This window comes from Pseudophryne corroboree, chromosome 9 (genome assembly GCF_028390025.1).
Source record: "Pseudophryne corroboree isolate aPseCor3 chromosome 9, aPseCor3.hap2, whole genome shotgun sequence".
Lineage (NCBI taxonomy): Eukaryota > Metazoa > Chordata > Amphibia > Anura > Myobatrachidae > Pseudophryne > Pseudophryne corroboree.
In genome coordinates, this window is record NC_086452.1 from 320219476 (window position 1) to 320242378 (window position 22903).

General features: G+C 47.0%; 1 protein-coding gene across 4 annotated transcripts in view; it reads left to right on the plus strand.

Moving 5' to 3' along the window:
• Positions 1-22903, plus strand: part of FAM227A (family with sequence similarity 227 member A) — a 296429-nt gene that overhangs the window by 212381 nt on the left and 61145 nt on the right. For all 4 annotated transcript variants that reach the window (XM_063940478.1, XM_063940475.1, XM_063940477.1 and 1 more), the window contains one exon: positions 907-989. In XM_063940478.1, the coding sequence (XP_063796548.1) occupies positions 907-989 (83 nt within the window). The remainder of the gene's footprint in view (positions 1-906; positions 990-22903) is intronic.

The window sequence follows — 22903 nt, forward strand, 5'->3', positions numbered from 1 at the left end:
GAGCACACTGACATCACTAGATCTCCCTCTTGTGCAGCAGCAGAACCAGGCTGCCAGAATGTGAGCAGGACGGTATGCATTACAGGCAGAGACACAGGAGTATCAGGTTTCAAGAGATACCAGCAGAGCTTCCTGACCAGAAGAGAGATAGCAGAGGGAAAAGAGCTGTAAGTGACCCAGGGATCCTAGCTTCTTCTCCCGCCTGGGTGTCAGGTTCATTTGTAACCTGTTATCTAATGAGAGTGTTCATGTCTACAGAGAGACAAATACATAGCATCCCCCTGAGTTCTGTTCCAGTGTGTTAGTAGTACAGAGACTGGTGCTATTGCATTTTTTTAAAATATAAATTATAGGTTTTATTTTTCTATGTGTATTTTAGGCTTAAGTTGTTTTTGTTTCACTATAGGAAAACATTATAAAATAGTTATCTCTCTGTTAGGTGGAGATATAAGTAATACCCAGGCCTTATTAAACTGTTACTTTAAATCTAATACCCCAACATGACCCATTCCAGGAGGGACAAAATGCTCTCTACCTGGAATTTGCTCTTAATTTATAATTGTAATCAATTTGTTGAAATACCTTTTTTTTTATCAGTGAAATAGTTCAACACATGTGATGCCAATCATATATTTAAAGTGAACTCCAGGTAGAGAGCATTTTGTCACTCCTGGAATGGGTCCTGTAGAGGTATGCACAACTAATATACACCCTCCTGCTCCACCAGGCCCCCCACTGTCCTAAGTGTCCCAGGCCCCCCAAGGCTTAATCCGGCCCCGGCAACAGGTGACTGTGCTTCCACATGTGGTTGCTCCTTCACCATGGACCTTTTAATACACTGAATAGATTGATGTTCTCCCTAATGAGAATCCATTTTAATTACATTTGTTTTTTCAAATGATTTAGCTTCAACAAATAAAGGAGGAAAGAACCTGAAGGGGGATGTTTTAAGACTGCACCCATCCTGTAATGGATCAACAGCAAAAGAGGTAAAGAGGCTTACTATATTATTTCTAAATTCCTATTACTATTGGTCAGCATTATATTATCTTTTAGATTGCTCATTTTTACCAGTCTTTCATTTATCACATGGCTGATTATCATATTAGGGCACAGGAGGCCCAACCCTAAGTGCCAGATACAATTATTCGAGCCCGAGGGAGGCTCAACAGAAATCCATGTTAAATGCCATGATCATGGGTACAGCAAAACCCATAGCTCCAGGAACTTATCCTGGATTCCAGTGTTGACTGGGGCATGAAGGGCCAACTAGGGGAATTCAGTGATAGGGGCCCACGCTTATGGGTGTGGCCAGACTCCAGAGGGGGAGCCATTACAGAGGTTTGGCTAACCATTAGAGAGTGCATGCTCTAGTCCTGTTGAGATTTATATATATATATATATATATATATATATACTGCTCAAAAAAATAAAGGGAACACTTAAACAACACAATGTAACTCCAAGTCAATCACACTTCTGTGAAATCAAACTGTCCACTTAGGAAGCAACACTGATTGACAATCAATTTCACATGCTGTTGTGCAAATGGAATAGACAACAGGTGGAAATTATAAGCAATTAGCAAGACACCCCCAATAAAGGAGTTGTTCTGCAGGTGGTGACCACAGACCACTTCTCAGCTCCTATGCTTCCTGGCTGATGTTTTGGTCACTTTTGAAAGCTGGTAGTGCTTTCACTCTAGTGGTAGCATGAGACGGAGTCTACAACCCACACAAGTGGCTCAGGTAGTGCAGCTCATCCAGGATGGCACATCAATGCGAGCTGTGGCAAGAAGGTTTGCTGTGTCTGTCAGCGTAGTGTCCAGAGCATGGAGGCGCTACCAGGAGACAGGCCAGTACATCAGGAGATGTGGAGGAGGCCGTAGGAGGGCAACAACCCAGCAGCAGGACCGCTACCTCCGCCTTTGTGCAAGGAGGAGCACTGCCAGAGCCCTGCAAAATGACCTCCAGCAAGCCACAGATGTGCATGTGTCTACTCAAATGATCAGAAACAGACTCCATGAGGGTGGTATGAGGGGCCGACGTCCACAGGTGGGGGTTGTGCTTACAGCCCAACACCGTGCAGGACGTTTGGCATTTGCCAGAGAACACCAAGATTGGCAAATTCGTCACTGGCGCCCTGTGCTCTTCACAGATGAAAGCAGGTTCTCACTGAGCACATGTGACAGACGTAACAGAGTCTGGAGACGCCAAGGAGAACGTTCTGCTGCCTGCAACATCCTCCAGCATGACCGGTTTGGCAGTGGGTCAGTAATGGTGTGGGGTGGCATTTCTTTGGGGGGGCCGAACAGCCCTCCATGTGCTCGCCAGAGGTAGCCTGACTGCCATTAGGTACCGAGATGAGAGCCTCAGACCCCTTGTGAGACCATATGCTGGTGCGGTTGGCCCTAGGTTCCTCCTAATGCAAGACAATGCTAGACCTCATGTGGCTGGAGTGTGCCAGCAGTTCGTGGAAGACGAAGGCATTGATGCAATGGACTGGCCCGCCCGTTCCCCAGACCTGAATCCAATTGAGCACATCTGGGACATCATGTCTTGCTCCATCCACCAACGCCACGTTGCACCACAGACTGTCCAGGAGTTGGCGGATGCTTTAGTCCAGGTCTGGAAGGAGATCCCTCAGGAGACCATTCGCCACCTCATCAGGAGCATGCCCAGGCATTGTAGGGAGGTCATACAGGCACGTGGAGGCCACACACTACTGAGCCTCATTTTGACTTGTTTTAAGGACATTACATCAAAGTTGGATCAGCCTGTAGTGTGTTTTTCCACTTTAATTTTGAGTGTGACTCCAAATCCAGACCTCCATGGGTTATTAAATTTGATTTCCATTGATAATTTTTGTGTGATTTTGTTGTCAGCACATTCAACTATGTAAAGAACAAAGTATTTAATAAGAATATTTCATTCATTCAGATCTAGGATGTGTTATTTTAGTGTTCCCTTTATTTTTTTGAGCAGTGTATATATATATATACGTATATACTCGAGTATAAGTCGACCCGAATATAAGCCGAGGCACCTAATTTTACCACAAAAACCTGGGAAAACTTATTGACTCGAGTATAAGCCTAGGGTGGGAAATGCAGCTCTACCCGTATACAGACCTCATAGTGCCAGATATGCCCCACAGTGCCAGATATGCCCCACAGTGCCAGATATGCTCCACAGTGCCAGATGTGCCAGATATGCCCCACAGTGCCAGATGTGCCAGATATGCCCCACAGTGCCAGATATGCCCCACAGTGCCAGATATGCCACACAGTGCCAGATATGCCCCACAGTGCCAGATGTGCCAGATATGCCCCACAGTGCCAGATATGCCCCACAGTGCCAGATGTGCCCCACAGTGCCAGATATGCCCCACAGTGCCAGGTGTGCCAGATATGCCCCACAGTGCCAGGTGTGCCAGATATGCCCCATAGTACCAGATGTGCCAGATATGCCCCACAGTGCTAGATACTTACCCTCCGTCGCTCCCGCGCTGTCTTCTGAAGGAGGGACACGGAGAGCGCAGCGCGCGGCTCTCCTGTGTCCCTCCTGCGTCTCCGGCGGTATATATATATACACACAGTGCCTTGCTAAAGTATTCACCCACATTGGCTTTTTACCTATTTCTCTGACGTCCTAGTGGATGCTGGGAACTCCGTAAGGACCATGGGGAATAGCGGCTCCGCAGGAGACTGGGCACAAAAGTAAAGCTTTAGGACTACCTGGTGTGCACTGGCTCCTCCCCCTATGACCCTCCTCCAAGCCTCAGTTAGATTTTTGTGCCCGGCCGAGAAGGGTGCATTCTAGGAGGCTCTCCTGAGTTTCTTAGTAAAAGTTTAGTTTTAGGTTTTTTATTTTCAGTGAGACCTGCTGGCAACAGGCTCACTGCATCGAGGGACTAAGGGGAGAAGAAGCGAACCTGCCTGCTTGCAGCCAGCTTGGGCTTCTTGGCTACTGGACACCATTAGCTCCAGAGGGACCGAACACAGGCCCAGCCTCGGAGTCCGGTCCCAGAGCCGCGCCGCCGGCCCCCTTACAGAGCCAGAAGCAAGAAGAGGTCCGGAAAATCGGCGGCAGAAGACATCAGTCTTCACCAAGGTAGCGCACAGCACTGCAGCTGTGCGCCATTGCTCCTCAGGCACACTTCACACTCCGGTCACTGAGGGTGCAGGGCGCTGGGGGGGGGCGCCCTGAGCAGCAATAGAAACACCTTGGCTGGCGAAAATACATCACATATAACCCCCAGGGCTATATGGATGTATTTTAACCCCTGCCAGAATACAGCAAAAAGCGGGAGAAAAGTCCGCCGAGAAGGGGGCGGAGCCTATCTCCTCAGCACACGGGCGCCATTTTCCCTCACTGCTTCGCTGGAAGGACGTCTCCCTGACTCTCCCCTGCAGTCCTGCACTACAGAAAAGGGTAAAACAAGAGAGGGGGCACTAATTTGGCGCAGTATAAATAAAACAGCAGCTATAAGGGGAAAAACACTTCTATAAGGTTATCCCTGTATATATATAGCGCTCTGGTGTGTGCTGGCATACTCTCCCTTTGTCTCCCCAAAGGGCTAGTGAGGTCCTGTCCTCTATCAGAGCATTCCCTGTGTGTATGCTGTGTGTCGGTACGATTGTGTCGACATGTATGAGGAGGAAAATGGTGTGGAGGCGGAGCAATTGCCTGTAATGGAGATGTCACCCCCTAGGGAGTCGACACCTGAGTGGCTGAGCTTATGGAAGGAATTACGTGACAGTGTCAGCTCTTTACAAAAGACGGTTGATGACATGAGACAGCCGGCTACTCAGCTCGTGCCTGTCTAGGCGTCTCAAAAGCCATCAGAGGCTCTAAAACGCCCGTTACCTCAGATGGCAGATACAGACGCCGACACGGATACTGACTCCAGTGTCGACGATGAAGAGACGAATGTGACTTCCAGTAGGGCCACACGTTACATGATTGATGCTATGAAAAATGTTTTACATATTTCTGATAATACAAGTACCACTAAAAAGGGTATTATGTTTGGTGAGAAAAAACTGCCTGTAGTTTTTCCTGCATCTGAGGAATTAAATGAAGTGGGTTTCCCCCGATAAAAAACTGATAATTCCTAAAAGGTTATTAGCATCATACCCCTTCCCGCCAGAGGATAGGGCACGTTGGGAAACACCCCCTAAGGTGGATAAAGCGCTCACACGTTTGTCAAAACAGGTGGCACTACCGTCTCCTGATAGGGCCGCCCTTAAGGAACCTGCTGACAGAAAGCAGGAGAATATCCTAAAATGTATATACACTCACACGGGTGTTATACTGCGACCAGCAATCGCCTCAGCCTGGATGTGCAGTGCTGGGGTGGCTTGGTCGGATTCCCTGACTGACAATATTGATACCCTGGATAGGGACAGTATATTACTGACTATAGAGCATTTGAAAGATGCATTTCTATATATGCGGGATGCACAGAGGGATATTTGCCGACTGGCATCAAGAGTAAGTGCGCTGTCCATTTCTGCCAGAAGAGGGTTATGGACGAGGCAGTGGTCAGGTGATGCTGATTCCAAAAGGCATATGGAAGTATTGCCTTACAAAGGGGAGGCGTTATTTGGGGTAGGTCTATCAGACCTGGTGGCCACGGCAACTGCTGGGAAATCCACATTTTTACCCCAGGTAGCCTCTCAACATAAGAAGACGCCGTATTATCAGGCGCAGTCCTTTCGGCCCCATAAGGGCAAGCGGGCAAAAGGCTCCTTATTTCTGCCCCGTGGCAGAGGGAGAGGAAAAAGGCTGCAGCAAACAGCCAGTTCCCAGGAACAGAAGCCCTCTCCCGTTTCTGCCAAGTCCTCAGCATGACGCTGGGGCTTTACAAGCGGACTCAGGCACTCCCCTAAAGTCTGCTTTACCGACGTCTCCCTCCGACAGGGAGGCGGTATTGGAAGCCATTCACAAGCTGTATTCCCAGCAGGTGATAATCAAGATACCCCTCCTGCAACAGGGACAGGGGTATTATTCCACGCTGTTTGTGGTACCGAAGCCGGACGGCTCGGTGAGACCTATTTTAAATCTGAAATCCTTGAACACTTACATACACAGGTTCAAATTCAAGATGGAGTCACTCAGAGCGGTGATTGCGAACTTGGAAGAAGGGGATTATATGGTGTCTTTGGACATCAAGGAGGCTTACCTCCATGTCCCAATTTACCCTTCTCACCAAGGATACCTCAGGTTTGTGGTACAGAACTGTCACTATCAGTTTCAGACGCTGCCGTTTGGTTTGTCCACGGCACCCCGGGTCTTTACCAAGGTAATGGCCGAAATGATGATACTCCTTCGAAGGAAGGGAGTTTTAGTTATCCCGTACTTGGACGATCTCCTGATAAGGGCAAGATCCAGGGAACAATTGGTAGTCGGGGTAGCACTATCTCAAGTAGTGTTGCGGCAGCACGGTTGGATTCTCAATATTCCAAAATCGCAGCTGATCCCGATGACACGTCTTCTATTCCTAGGGATGATCCTGGACACAGTCCAGAAAAAGGTGTTTCTCCCGGAGGAGAAAGCCAGGGAGTTATCCGAACTAGTCAGAAACCTCCTAAAACCAGGCCAAGTGTCAGTGCATCAATGCACAAGGGTCCTGGGAAAAATGGTGGCTTCCTACGAAGCAATCCCTTTCAGCAGATTCCACGCAAGAACTTTCCAGTGGGACCTGCTGGACAAATGGTCCGGATCGCATCTTCAGATGCATCAGCGGATAACCCTGTCACCAAAGACAAGGGTGTCTCTCCTGTGGTGGTTGCAGAGTGCTCATCTTCTAGAGGGCCGCAGATTCGGCATTCAGGACTGGGTCCTGGTGACCACGGATGCCAGCCTGCGAGGCTGGGGAGCAGTCACACAGGGAAGAAATTTCCAGGGCTTGTGGTCAAGCCTGGAGACATCACTTCACATAAATATCCTGGAGCTGAGAGCCATTTACAATGCCCTAAGCCAAGCAAGACCTCTGCTTCAAGATCAGCCGGTGCTGATCCAGTCGGACAACATCACGGCAGTCGCCCACGTGAACAGACAGGGCGGCACAAGAAGCAGGAGGGCAATGGCAGAAGCTGCAAGGATTCTTCGCTGGGCAGAAAATCATGTGATAGCACTGTCAGCAGTGTTCATTCCGGGAGTGGACAACTGGGAAGCAGACTTCCTCAGCAGGCACGACCTCCACCCGGGAGAGTGGGGACTTCACCCAGAAGTCTTCCACATGATTGTAAACCGTTGGAAAAAACCAAAGGTGGACATGATGGCGTCCCGCCTCAACAAAAAATTGGACAGGTATTGCGCCAGGTCAAGGGACCCTCAGGCAATAGCTGTGGACGCTCTGGTAACACCATGGGTGTACCAGTCAGTGTATGTGTTTCCCTCCTCTGCCTCTCATACCCAAGGTACTGAGAATTATAAGATGGAGAGGAGTAAGAACTATACTCGTGGCTCCGGATTGGCCAAGAAGGACTTGGTACCCGGAACTTCAAGAGATGCTCACAGAGGACCCGTGGCCTCTACCTCTAAGAAGGGACCTGCTCCAGCAAGGACCCTGTCTGTTCCAAGACTTACCGCGGCTGCGTTTGACGGCATGGCGGTTGAACGCTGGATCCTGAAGGAAAAAGGCATTCCGGAAGAAGTCATTCCTACCCTGATCAAAGCCAGGAAGGATGTGACCGCAAAGCATTATCACCGCATTTGGCGGAAATATGTTGCGTGGTGCGAGGCCAGGAAGGCCCCAACGGAGGAATTTCAACTGGGTCGATTCCTGCATTTCCTGCAAACAGGAGTGTCTATGGGCCTAAAATTAGGATCCATTAAGGTTCAGATTTCGGCCCTGTCGATTTTCTTCCAGAAAGAACTGGCTTCAGTTCCTGAAGTTCAGACGTTGTCAAGGGGGTGCTGCATATACAGCCTCCTTTTGTGCCTCCAGTGGCACCTTGGGATCTCAATGTAGTTTTGGGGTTCCTAAAATCACATTGGTTTGAACCGCTTAAATCTGTGGATTTGAAATATCTCACACGGAAAGTGGTCATGCTGTTGGCCCTGGCTTCGGCCAGGCGCTTGTCAGAATTGGCGGCTTTATCTTATAAAAGCCCTTACCTGATTTTTCATACGGACAGGGCAGAATTGAGGACTCGTCCACAATTTCTCCCTAAGGTGGTTTCAGCGTTTCACCTGAACCAGCCTATTGTGGTACCTGCGGCTACTAGGGACTTGGAGGACTCCAAGTTGCTGGACGTTGTCAGGGCCCTGAAAATATATGTTTCCAGGACGGCTGGAGTCAGAAAATCTGACTCCCTGTTTATCCTGTATGCACCCAACAAGCTGGGTGCTCCTGCTTCTAAGCAGACTATTGCTCGTTGGATTTGTAGTACAATTCAGCTTGCACATTCTGTGGCAGGCCTGCCACAGCCAAAATCTGTAAAAGCCCATTCCACAAGGAAGGGGGCTCATCTTGGGCGGCTGCCCGAGGGGTCTCGGCTTTACAACTTTGCCGAGCAGCTACTTGGTCAGGGGCAAACACGTTTGCTAAATTCTACAAATTTGATACTCTGGCTGAGGAGGACCTGGAGTTCTCTCATTTGGTGCTGCAGAGTCATCCGCACTCTCCCGCCCGTTTGGGAGCTTTGGCATAATCCCCATGGTCCTTACGGAGTTCCCAGCATCCACTAGGACGTCAGAGAAAATAAGAATTTACTTACCGATAATTCTATTTCTCGTAGTCCGTAGTGGATGCTGGGCGCCCATCCCAAGTGCGGATTGTCTGCAATACTTGTACATAGTTATTGTTAACTAAATCGGGTTATTGTTGTTGTGAGCCATCTTTCCAGAGGCTCCTCTGTTATCATGCTGTTAACTGGGTTCAGATCACAAGTTGTACGGTGTGATTGGTGTGGCTGGTATGAGTCTTACCCGGGATTCAAAATCCTTCCTTATTGTGTACGCTCGTCCGGGCACAGTATCCTAACTGAGGCTTGGAGGAGGGTCATAGTGGGAGGAGCCAGTGCACACCAGGTAGTCCTAAAGCTTTACTTTTGTGCCCAGTCTCCTGCGGAGCCGCTATTCCCCATGGTCCTTACGGAGTTCCCAGCATCCACTACGGACTACGAGAAATAGAATTATCGGTAAGTAAATTCTTATTTTTATTACATTACAACCTGTAATTTATTTATTTTTTTAATCTGAATTTTATGTGATGGATCTGCACAAAATAGTCTAATTTGGTGAAGGGAAATGAGAAAAATGTATATAAAAAATAATTTTTATAAATAAAAATGTGAAAATTGGCATGTGCATAAATATTCATCCCCTTTGCTATGAAGTCCCTCAAAAGTTCTGGTGCAACCAATTACCTTCAGAAGTCACATAATTAGTGAAATGAAGTCCATCTGTGTGCAATCTAAGTGTCATATGATCTGTCAGTATAAACACACCTTTTCTGAAAGGCCCCAGAGCCTGCAACACCAGTAAACAAGAGGCATCACACCATGAAGACCAAGGAGCTCTCCACACAAGTCAGGGACAAAGTTGTTGAGAAGTACAAGTCAGGTGTTGGATTATAAAAAAATATCCAAACCTTTGATGATCCCTGGAGCACCATCAAATCCATCATCTTCAAATGGAAAGAACATGGTACCACAACAAACCTGCCAAGAGAGGGTCGGCCACCAAAACTCACAGACTGGGCAATGAGGGCATTAATCAGAGAGGCAGCACAGAGACCAAAGGCAACCCTGAAGGAGCTGCAGAGTTCCACAGCAGAGACTGGTGTATCTGCGCATGTGATCACAATAAGCCATACACTCCATAGAGCTGAGCTTTATGGAAGAGTGGCCAGAAAAAAGCCATTACTTAGTGTTAAAAATAAGAAGGCATGTTTTGAGTTTGCCAATAGGCATGTGGGCAACACCTCAAATGTATGGAGGTAGGTGCTCTGGTCAGATGATACTAAAATTTAACTTTTCTGTCACCAAGGAAAACGCTATGTCTGGCACAAACCCAAAACATCCAGTCACCCCAAGAACACCATCCCCACAGTGAAACATGGTGGTGGCAGCAGCATCATGCTGTGGGGATGTTTTCAGCAGCAGAGACTGGTAAACTGTTTCAAGTCAAGGGAAAGATGGATGGTGCTAAATACAGGGATATTCTTGAGCAAAATCTGTTTCAGTCTGCCTGTGATTTGAGACTGGGACGGAGGTTCACCTCCAGCAGGACACCTTCCAGCAGGACAATGACCCGAAGCATACTGCTAAAGCAACACTCGAGGGGTTTAAGGGAAAACATTTAAATGTGTTGGAATGTCCTAGTCAAAGCCCAGATCTCAATCCAATTGAGAATCTGTGGTCAGACTTCAAGATTGCTGTTCACAAGAGGAAACCATCCAACATGAAGGAGCTGGAGCAGTTTTGCCTTGAGGAATCGGCAAAAATCTCAGTGTCTGTTATTTTGTCTTATTTGTTGTTTGCTTCACAATAAAAAAAAAAACACCTTCAAAGTTGTAGGCACGTTCTGTGAATGAAGAGATGCAAACAAAGCATTTTAATTCAAGGTTGTGAGACAACAAAACATGAAAAATGCAAAGGGGGTTGAATACCTTAGCAAGGCACTGTGCGTATATATATATATATATATATATATATATATATATATACACACAGTATAAAGAAAGAAGAAAATGGAGGGTGCACAGGTGAGTATGATTAAAAAGATCTTTACTCAATAATAACAGCTCACATACATTTCAGTATAATGTCAGTATAAGGTCACCCGCTTAGTTGTAACGAGATGTCTGGCCTCCGGATTACCAGACACCTCACCAAACGCCGCTGATGGATAACCACTGCCGCAGACAGTCTCTCTCAACAGCACAAGCTGAATTCCAGCCGGGGACGCCCCCGAACTCCGGTCAGCACGTCACGAATCTTGTTGGCCACGCCAGGGAGGAAAGCTGCACCATACATTTATTGGACATTTATTGGACTTTTAACCCCTGGCTAAGGGTACTAGAAGACTTTTAGTGAATGCGCAACTTTATTTATTTTATATATCAGTGCCGTTTCTTGCGGCGGGCGTGCCGTGCAACCGTACGGGGCGCCCGCCGCAGCACTTTACGGGTCCCAGATTCCCCCCTCCTCCCTTTTCCCGAGTACTCCTGCTCGGGGGGCGGAGTTTCGCGGTATGACGCTGTTGCGTTGTGATGTCACTACGCAACCGCGTCATACCGCGAAACTCCGCCCCCCGAGCAGGAATACTCGGGAAAAGGGAGGAGGGGAGCCAAGCTGTTAAGGGGAGGCGCCGGCGGCCAGCGTGAGGAGCGGGAAGAGCTTCTTGACATGTAAGTTGTTCATCTCTCTCCCCCCCCCCCACTTGACACTTGCCTGCCGTACTGCATAGAATGGGGATTCTGTCTTTTGTGGTAGTTGTGTTTGAGGCTCTTTATTTTCTCAGATGGTAAAGCTGCCCATTCTTCTTGGCAAAAAGCCTTCAGTTCCTGTAAATTCTTAGGCTGTCTTGCATGAACTGCACGTTTGAGATCTCCCCAGAGTGGCTCAATGATATTGAGGTCAGGAGACTGAGATGGCCACTCCAGAACCTTCACTTTATTCTGCTGTAGCCAATGACAGGTCGACTTGGCCTTGTGTTTTGGATCATTGTCATGTTGGAACGTCCAAGTACGTCCGATGCGCAGCTTCTGGGCTGATGAGTGCTAATTTTCCTCCAGTATTTTCTGATAACATTCTGCATTCATCTTGCCATCAATTTTGACCAAGTTTCCAGTGCCTTTGTAGCTCACACATCCCCAAAACATCAGTGATCCACCTCTCTGTTTTACAGTAGGAATGGTGTACCTTTCATCATAGGCCTTGTTGACTCCTCTCCAAATGTAGCGTTTATGGTTGTGGCCAAAAAGTTAAATTTTGGTCTCATCACTCCAAATTACTTTGAAGACGTTTTGAGGCTTGTCTCTGTGCTGTTTGTAGTATTGTAAGCGGGATGCTTTATGGCATTTGCGTAGTAATGGCTTTCTTCTGGCGACTCGACCATGCAGCCCATTTTTCTTCAAATGCCTCCTTATTGTGCATCTTGAAACGACCACACCACTTTTTTTCAGAGAGTCCTGTACTTCAGCTGAAGTTATTTGTGGATTTTTCTTTGCATCCCGAACAATTTTCCTGGCAGCTGTGGCTGAAATTTTTGTTGGTCTACCTGACCGTGATTTGGTTTCCACAGAATCCCTCAGTTTCCACTTCTTAATTAGCGTTTGAACACTGCTGATTGGCATTCTCAATTGCTTGGATATCTTTTTATATCCCTTTCCTGTTTTATACAGTTCAATTACCTTTTCCCGCAGATCCTTTGACAATTCTTTTGCTTTCCCCATGACTCAGAATCCAGACACGTCAGTGCAGCACTGGATGAAAGATACAAGGGTCTTTCAGGAGTGCAGAAACTCACTGACCTTTTATACACACAGACTGATTACAAGCAAACAGATCACAGGTGAGGATGGTTACCTTTAGTAGCCATTCAAACCTGTTTGTGTCAACTTGTGTGCATGTTATCAGGCCAAAATCTCCAGGGTATGTAAACTTTTGATCAGGGTCATTTGGGTAGTTTCTGTTGTCATTATGATTTAAAAAGAGTGAACACAGTTGTTTGACAATAAATGTCATCACCCAACCACTAACCATGAGTGAAAGAAAAGTTTGTGAGTTATCATTCATATTCTCTGACAAATGCCCAGAAAATCACAAATTCTGCTACGGCATGTAAACTTATGAGCACAACTGTATATATATATATATATATATATATATAAAAACCACTGCTAGTGCATGCATGAAAATGTTCCAAATAACAGCAATGCACTGTAGAAAATACACCATATTACTGTGAAGTATAACATATGTATAATGTATCGTTCAAGTGCACTAGGATAATCTGGAAGCTGATCCCTAGAGGAGGCAGGTTCCCCTCTTCCCCTGTGTGCCAGTCCGGCTTTGATGGATTCCATGAGTTAACAAGCGGTAGTGGGTAGTTTACCATTTGAGGAAAGGGTGCTGCAATTGAATAGCCCTGGGCATTAAAGCCTAAGGCTACCACCCTTTTCCTGTCACGGTAAATTACTACTTGTAATTAAATCTGGCCCTAAGGGTGACAGAGACAGAACAGTGTCTCTGTGTGCACAGCTTTCATGTGAAACTATTTTTATAAATAACATACAAAAAGTGATGAGAGGATCAGAAAATTCAGCTAGTGTTAATTTAAAAAAGGGGGGCCTGGACAACACACCCTATTACTAAAGATATTAAGAAGTTCTATCATGCTGAGGCTTTTAATTATGCGGCGGGCACTTTTTGTGTTTTGGTTTTGGTTCCGGTTCATTCCACGTGTTTTGGATCTGGATTGGTTTTGCCAAAACCACCCTTTCGTGTTTTGGTTTTGGATCTGGATGATTTTTGAAAAAACATAAAACAGCTAAAATCACATAATTTGGGGGTAATTTTGAGCCTACGGTATTATTAACGTCAATAACATTAATTTCCACTCATTTCCAGTCTATTTTGAACACCTCACACCTCACAATATTGTTTTTAGGTTTAAAAGTTGCACTGAGGTAGCTGTATGACTAAGCTAAGCGACACAAGTGTGCGGCACAAACACCTGGCCCATCTAGGAGTGGCACTGCCGTTGCAGACAGGATGGCAGATTTAAAAAATAGGCCCCAAATAGCACATCATGCAAAGAAGAAAAAGAGGTGCAATGAGGTAGCTGTATGACTAAGCTAAATGACACAAGTGTGCGGCACAAACACCTGGCCCATCTAGGAGTAGCACTGCAGATGTAGACAGGATGGCACTTAAAAAAAACTAGGCCCTTAACAGCACATCATGCAAAGATGAAAAAGGAGCAATGAGGTACTGTAGCTGTATGACTAAGCTAAGCGACACAAGTGTGCGGCACAAACAACATGGGATGTGCTGGAATTTGCCCAGATGTAATACATGCACAATTTTGGTGAAACAGGTGAGCATACCCCTAAACCACACACACACACACACACACACACACACACACACACACACACACACACAGCCTGTAAAATTAATTTGAATAATAATAACCATTTAATTTGGAACTATTATAATAATATGCAGCACAGGTGAGCGTACCCCTACACCACACAGGGCAAACCCTGTAAAAATTATTTGTATATATATATATATATATATTGTGACAAGAACACTGGGATAGTGTTTGAGGGCAGGTATATTTGTCCCAGGTTCTTGTCTTACATGTTTTAGAAAATGTTAACTTCTAGGAAAAATGCTTTTTGTTTTGTCTGAACCTTTTCAGTTTGCTGTAAAAGCTGGGTAAAGGCTCTGAGAGAGAGATAAGGCGAGTTCTAGACATTGGGCCCAGTTCGGGTCTTTGGCCTCACAGAGGCTAATCAGGGTTTCAGCTGTGTAAGAGTGTTATAGTGCTTCTAACCTGATTAGTATGGGCAGACTGCCTGGGAAGGCTGCAGGATCTGTGTGTGAGAGACACGTTTTCTGATGCAAGTAAGCTATACAGTATGTACTGAAGAACTCTGTGTTTTGTTTAGTGACAGTTAGGAATATCTTATGTTTAGTTAGTGCCGGACAGGCAAGGTATTTTTATTTTGGGGTTTGTTTTATTTTCTGTTTCAATAAAACTGGCCGGGGTCAGTTGTACCAGAAACTGGACTTGTGTTGTTCCTCAGCTGCTGCGTGCGGCCATATTCCCCAGGAAAAGGCGCCTTGCACCCCTACAGTGTTACAACTTGGTGGAGAATGCGGGCACACCGTTCTGCGCATAAGTGAAAGCAGCAGCTTTGTGAGGCCTGCAGAAAACGGTGGTTTATGCAGATACAGCCCAGTGTGAAGTTACTGAGACTCACCCCTGAGGGTTTGATATATGTCCTGGGTGAAAGCAGCTACAAAGCCGCCTGAAAAATCTGTCGACATGGAGGATCTGCTTAAAGCCTTGCTGCAAGCTACAGCGGCTCAGCAGGAGGCCAACCGACAGCAGCAGGTGGCAATGGAGGAAAATAGGAGACAACAGCAGGTGGCAATGGAGGAAAATTGGAGACTACAGCAGGAGGCCAACAGACAGCAGCAGGTGGCAATGGAGGAAAATAAGAGACAACAGCAGGCAGTTGTTGATGAACTTTACAGGCAACAGCGTCAGGATAGAGAGGCCTTAGCAGAAGTGGTGCAGAGACTTGCAGCTCGGGTTGGAGATGTGGCCGTCAGTGCTCCAACCAGCTCTAGTTCTATACGGGCCAGTCACTTCCTGCAGAAAATGACAGAGGCTGATGATGTGGAGGCCTATCTGACCACGTTTGAAAGGACTGCCGAGCGTGAGAACTGGCCGAAAGCACAGTGGGCCAGTCTGCTGGCACCTTTCCTGTCAGGTGAGCCCCAAAAAGCTTACTTTGATTTAAGCCCTGCTGAGGCTCGGGACTATGATAAACTAAAGACTGAGATCCTGACCCGCCTGGGAGTCACGCTGTCAGTACGAGCACAACGGGTGCACCGTTGGCTGTACGCCATGGAGAAGCCTCCGCGCTCCCAGATGCACGACCTTATTCAGCTAACAAAAAAATGGCTACAGCCAGAGACATTAACTGGTCCCCAGATGGTGGAAAGAGTCGTCATGGACCGCTACTTGAGATCTTTGCCCATGGTCCTGCGCAAGTGGGTGAGCCATGGAAACCCGGGTACTGCTGACCAATTAGTGGACATGGTAGAGAGGTATTTGGCAGCAGAGGAACTACTGATGACCACCCAGCAACCCATAGATCCTCGACAGCGCCCTTCAGTAAAGACTGGTAAGACTGTTCCGTGGGAAAACGTTGCTGGGCGGTTAAGAGAACGCAAGGCTGGAGAGACTGTAAACACTGGCCCTGGAAACAGGCCAATGGGGCTAGAACGGTCTATGCTGCCCAAACGGGTTGATAATCGTGTGATTAAATGTTTTAGGTGTGGTATGCCAGGTCATGTTATTGCCAATTGCCCAGTCACGCAAGAACCCATGCAATGTGATGCTGCCTTTGAATGTCGCAGAATGTCTTTCTTTGCTAGGTTAGCCTGTACTGTGGTACCTTCACCTGAGCTGGAAAAACAAATGTGTGATGTGTTCTTAGAGGGTAACCGGGTAGAGGCCTTGCTAGATTCAGGAAGTTTAGTTACCCTCGTGAAAGCTGGGTTAGTGAACCCCTTAAAGGTCCAGCAAATACCTATTGGGGTAACTTGCATACATGGGGATACCCAACATTATGCCACTGCTGAGGTGAATATAGAAACTTGTTGTGGGTCAGCAATAGTTAAAGTGGGACTGGTCCCTACCTTGGTGCATGAGGCCATAATAGGGAGGGATTTTCCTCATTTTTGGAAACTGTGGGAATCACGGTTATCTACAGATGTGAGAAGTAAAAAGCCAGTTGATAATACCGGTGATTTTATGGATGTACGTGGGTCTTCGGAACTTTCTGGCCCTTTGCCTTTTGCTAGTTTGGCTGGGGAAGTGACAGATGGGGAGTCCAGTGAGGACCCTCTTGCTGGGAACAGAGACATAGTAGTTAGAACTGAAAGCGTGCCTGACCTGGAGGTAAAGAAGGATCTGTTTGCGTCTGAACAGTTAAAGGATCCTACCTTAATAAAGGCTAGAGAGAATGTTAAGATTGTTAATGGGGAACCTGTGGTACCAGGTGACAGGGTTACGTATCCCCACATGGCCATCTGTAATGAGCTCTTGTACCACATTGTCAAAAGGGGTGAGGATGTGGTGGAACAGTTGGTAGTTCCCCAGCCTTATCGGAGAACGGTACTAGATTTAGCTCATAGTCACGTTACCGCAGGACATTTAGGGGCAGAAAAAACCACTGAAAGAGTTTTACAAAGGTTCTTTTGGCCAGGGGTTTATAAAGAAGTGTCTGAATATTGTTCTTCCTGTCCTGAATGCCAGTATCATGCCCCTAGACCCCATTTCAGGAGCCCACTAGTTCCCATGCCTATTATAGAGGTCCCGTTTGACAGAATAGCCATGGATCTCGTGGGGCCCTTGTTAAAGTCTGCTCGGGGCCATCAGTATATCCTGGTAATTATGGACTATGCCACTCGATATCCTGAGGCTGTCCCTTTACGCACTATCACAACCAAGGCGATAGCTAGGGAGCTGGTGCAGGTATTTAGTAGAGTGGGAATACCAAAAGAAATTTTGACTGACCAAGGTACTCCATTTATGTCAAGGATCATGAAAGAATTGTGCAAGTTATTTAAGGTCACTCACCTCAGGACGTCCATCTACCATCCCCAAACTGACGGGTTGGTGGAAAGGTTTAATAAAACATTAAAAAGTATGTTAAAAAAGGTTGTTGAGAGAGATGGGAAAAACTGGGATTGTTTGTTGCCCTACTTGTTAATGGCCATCAGAGAAGTTCCTCAGTCCTCTACGGGGTTTTCTCCATTTGATTTGTTGTATGGTAGACACCCCAGAGGGCTGTTGGATATTGCCAAAGAGACGTGGGAAGGACAGCCCACTCCTTATAGAAGCGTTATTGAGCATGTAACACAAATGCAGGATAGGATTGCAGCCGTGGTACCTGTTGTCAGAGAGCACATGGAACAGGCCCAAAGTGCTCAACAGAGGGTCTATAACCGGAGTGCCAAGATACGGGAATTTGCTCCTGGAGATAGAGTTCTTGTTTTGGTACCCACTGTGGAAAGCAAATTCCTAGCTAAATGGCAGGGTCCATTTGAGATTAGGGAAAAAGTGAATGAGGTTAATTACAAAGTATACCAGCCGGGAAAGAGAAAACCCGAACAGATCTACCATGTTAACTTAATCAAACCCTGGAAAGATAGGTTGTCTCTGTCAGCGGAGCCTTGCCCTTCGGTGTCTTCACCCCGGTTGCTTCCCGCAGTGAAGGTGTCAGAGACATTGTCAGCTGATCAGAACAATCAGGTTAAAGAATTTCTCATCCAAAATAGGGAGGTATTTTCAGAGCTGCCTGGCCGAACGACCATAATAAAACATGACATTGTCACAGAACCAGGGGTCAGGGTTCATTTAAAGCCATATAGGATTCCTGAAGCTCAGCGAGAAGCTATTTCTAAAGAAGTTAAAACCATGTTAGAACTTGGAGTCATAGAGGAGTCTAACAGTGAGTGGTCCAGTCCCATAGTGCTCATCCCGAAGCCCGACGGTAGCATACGCTTCTGTAATGACTTTCGTAAGTTAAATGAGGTGTCCAAGTTTGACGCATACCCCATGCCCCGTGTGGATGAGCTTGTAGAAAGGCTGGGAACAGCCAGGTTTCTCACCACATTGGACCTGACCAAAGGTTACTGGCAAATACCTTTATCTGATAGCGCCAAAGAAAAAACAGCCTTTTCGGTTCCGGAGGGGCTGTACCAGTATAAGATGTTACCCTTTGGGTTGCATGGGGCTCCAGCAACCTTTCAACGGGCGATGGATAAAATTTTGAGGCCCCATAGAAAACATGCAGCTGCCTATTTGGATGATGTGGTAATTCACAGTAAAGACTGGGGGTCCCATTTGGTTAAAGTACAAGCAGTACTGGACTCAATCAGAGAGGCAGGGTTAACTGCTAACCCAAAGAAGTGCTGCCTCGCAATGGAGGAGGTCAAATACTTGGGCTTCACCATAGGCAGAGGTCTGATTAGGCCCCAATTGAATAAAGTTGATGCTATTCAAAACTGGCCTCGTCCAGTGAATAAAAAACAGGTAAGGGCTTTTTTGGGAATTACTGGGTACTATAGACGGTTTATTCCCAATTTTGCGACCACAGCGGTGCCGTTGTCAGACCTTACCAAAGGGAAGCAGTCAAATGTGGTGAAATGGAACCCTGATGCAGAAAAGGCGTTCCAAGCGTTAAAAGTGGCTTTGTGTTCACAACCGGTGTTGATAACACCAGATTTTTCAAAAGAATTTGTGGTACAGACAGATGCCTCAGAGGTAGGGATAGGTGCTGTGCTGTCCCAAACCAGAGATGGGGACGAACACCCTATCATTTATTTGAGTAGGAAACTCAATGAGCATGAAAAAAGGTATGCCATTGTGGAAAAGGAGGCTTTGGCCATTAAGTGGGCACTAGATACCTTGAGATATTACCTCTTGGGTAGACAATTCAGACTAGTGACGGATCATGCCCCTTTAAAATGGATGTATGTAAATAGAGGCAAGAATGCTCGGGTAACTAGATGGTTTCTAGCGTTGCAGGATTTTAAGTTTACTGTTGAACATAGACCGGGAACACAATTGGCCAACGCAGATGCATTGTCTCGCATCTTCTGTTTGGGGGCTACAAGTGTTCCGGCCCCTAGGTCGAAACAGGGGAGGGGGATATGTGACAAGAACACTGGGATAGTGTTTGAGGGCAGGTATATTTGTCCCAGGTTCTTGTCTTACATGTTTTAGAAAATGTTAACTTCTAGGAAAAATGCTTTTTGTTTTGTCTGAACCTTTTCAGTTTGCTGTAAAAGCTGGGTAAAGGCTCTGAGAGAGAGATAAGGCGAGTTCTAGACATTGGGCCCAGTTCGGGTCTTTGGCCTCACAGAGGGCTAATCAGGGTTTCAGCTGTGTAAGAGTGTTATAGTGCTTCTAACCTGATTAGTATGGGCAGACTGCCTGGGAAGGCTGCAGGATCTGTGTGTGAGAGACACGTTTTCACGTTTTCTGATGCAAGTAAGCTATACAGTATGTACTGAAGAACTCTGTGTTTTGTTTAGTGACAGTTAGGAATATCTTATGTTTAGTTAGTGCCGGACAGGCAAGGTATTTTTATTTTGGGGTTTGTTTTATTTTCTGTTTCAATAAAACTGGCCGGGGTCAGTTGTACCAGAAACTGGACTTGTGTTGTTCCTCAGCTGCTGCGTGCGGCCATATTCCCCAGGAAAAGGCGCCTTGCACCCCTACAGTGTTACAACTTATATATACACACACACACACACACACACACACACACACACACACATACATATATATATATATATATATATATATATATATATATGTAATGTATATAAGCCTTTTATTTGGAGTAAATAATATACAGCACAGGACACCATCACTGGACTTATGGCAGCACAAGACACCACCACTGGGCTGATGCAGCACAAGACACCACCACTGCACTTGACTTATATGGCAGTACCCCTGGACTTATATGGCAGTACCCCTGGAGTTGTACGGCAGTGTCAGACAGGATGACACTTTAAAAAACTAGTCCCCAAACAGCACATGATGCAAAGAAGAAAAAGAGGTGAAAGATGGAATTGTCTTTGGGCCCTCCCACCCACCCTTATGTTGTACAAACTGGACATGCACACTTTAACAAACCAATAACCATTTCAGCGACAGGGTCTGCCACACGACTGTGGCTGAAATGACTGGTTTGTTTGGGCCCCCACCAAAAAAGAAGCAATCAATCTCTCCTTGCACAAACTGGCTATACAGAGGCAAGATGTCGACCTCATCCTGCGATTCCTCACCCCTTTCAGTGTGTACATCCTCCTCCTCACAGAGTATTAATTCGTCCCCACTGGAATCCACCATCACACAGGTTCTTGTGTACTTTCTGGAGGCAATTGCTGGTAAAGGTCTTCCCGGAGGAATTTATAATTCATTTTGGTGAACATCATCTTCTCCACATTTTGTGACCTCCTACACCAATCGCTGACAAGGTTACTGACTGCACTAAACACTCTATCAGAGTACATACTGGAGGGGGGGCAACTTAGGTAAAATAAAGCCAGTTTGTGCAAGGGCATCCAAATTGCCTCTTTTTCCTGCCAGTATACGTAAGGACTGTCTGACATGCTTACTTGGATGCTGTCACTCATATAATCCTCCACCATTCTTTCAGAATCATATGCAGTGACAGTAGACATGTCAGTAATCGTTGGCAGGTCCTTCAGTCCGGACCAGATGGTAGCACTCGCTCCTGACAGCCCTGCATCACTGCCAGCGGGTGGGCTAAGAAATCTTATCCTTTTCCTCGCAGCCCCAGTTGCGGGAGAAAATGAAGGAGGAGCTGTTGACGGGTCACATTCCGCTTGAGTTGACAGTTTTCTCACCAGCAGGTCTTTGAACCACTGTAGACTTGTGTTTGCCGGAAAGAGAGATACAACGTAGGCTTTAAACCTAGGATCGAGCACGGTGGCCAAAATGTAGTGCTCTGATTTCAACAGATTGACCACTGTTGAATCCTGGCAAAGCAAATGAAGGGCTCCATCCACAATTCCCACATATTTTGCAGAATCGCTCTGTCTTAGCTCCTCTTTCAATTTCTCCAGCTGCTTCTGCAAAAGCCTGATGAGGGGAATGACCTGACTCAAGCTGGCAGTGTCTGAACTGACTTCACGTGTGGCAAGTTCAAAGGATTGGAGAACCTTGCACAAGACAGAAATAATTCTCCACTGCGCCTGAGTCAAGTGCATTCCCCCTCCTTTGCCTATATCGTAGGCAGATGTATAGGCTTGAATGGCCTTTTGCTTCTCCTCCATCCTCTGAAGCATATAGAGTGTTGAATTCCACCTCGTTACCACCTCTTGCTTCAGGTGATGGCAGGGCAGGTTTATGAGTGTTTGATGGCGCTCCAGTCTTCGGCATGCGGTGGCTGAATGCCAAAAGTAGCCCGCAATTTTTTCGGGCCACTGACAGCATCTCCTGCATGCCCCTGTCATTTTTTTTAAAAACTCTGCACCACCAAAGTAATTGTATGTGCAAAACATGGGACGTGCTGGAATTTGCCGAGATGTAATGCACGCACAATATTGGTGGCATTGGGGGTCATTCCGAGTTGATCGTAGCTGTGCTAAATTTAGCACAACGACGATCATCTTCCCTGACATGCGGGGGTAACGCCCAGCACAGGGATAGTCCACCCCGCTTGTCAGTCGCCCCCCCCCCCCCCCCCGCACAGTGGCGATGCCTTTGTATTTGAGGAGTAACTCCCGGCCAGCGCAGCTCCTGCGGCTGGCCGGGAGTTAATTGTCGCTGCCACTGGCCGCAGCGGCTGCGTGAGACGTCACGCAGCCACCGCGGCCCCCCCCCAATGGTCCGGCCACGCCTGCATTGGCCGGACCGCTTCCCCTAAACGGCAGCTTAACGCTGCCGTCCAGCTCCCTCCCGCCCAGCGACCACCTCTGTCTCAGAGGTGATCGCTAGGTAATGAAGGCTGCCATGCGCCTGCACACTGCAGAGCCGGCGCATGCGCAGTTCCGACCCGATCGCTGTGCTGCGACAAACTGCAGCGAGCGATCGGGTCGGAATGACCCTCATTGTCCGATATCACAAATCCCCAGGAGAGTCTAATTGGGGTAAGCCATTGTGCGATGATGTCCCTCAGTTCCCGTAAGAGGTTGTCAGTGGTGTGCCTCATACGGAAAGTGGTGATACATAGCGTAGCCTGCCTAGGAACGAGTTAGCGTTTGCGAGATGCTGCTACTGGTGTCGCTGCTGTTGTTGCTGCGGGAGGCCATACATCTACCCAGATGGGCTGTCACAGTCATATAGTCCTTAGTCTGCCCTGTTCCACTTGTCCACATGTCCATGGTTAAGTGGACAGTGGGTACAACTGCATTTTTTAGGACACTGAGGACACTTTTTCTGATGTCTTTGTACATTCTCGTTATCGCCTGCCTAGTGAAGTGGAACCTATATGGGATTTGGTACCAGGGACACACTACCTCAAACAATTCTCTAAGTCCCTGTGAACTAATGGCGGATACCGGACGCACGTCTAACACCAACATAGCTGTCAAGGCCTCAGTTAGCCGCTTTGCAACAGGATGACTGCTGTCACATTTCATCTTCTTCACAAA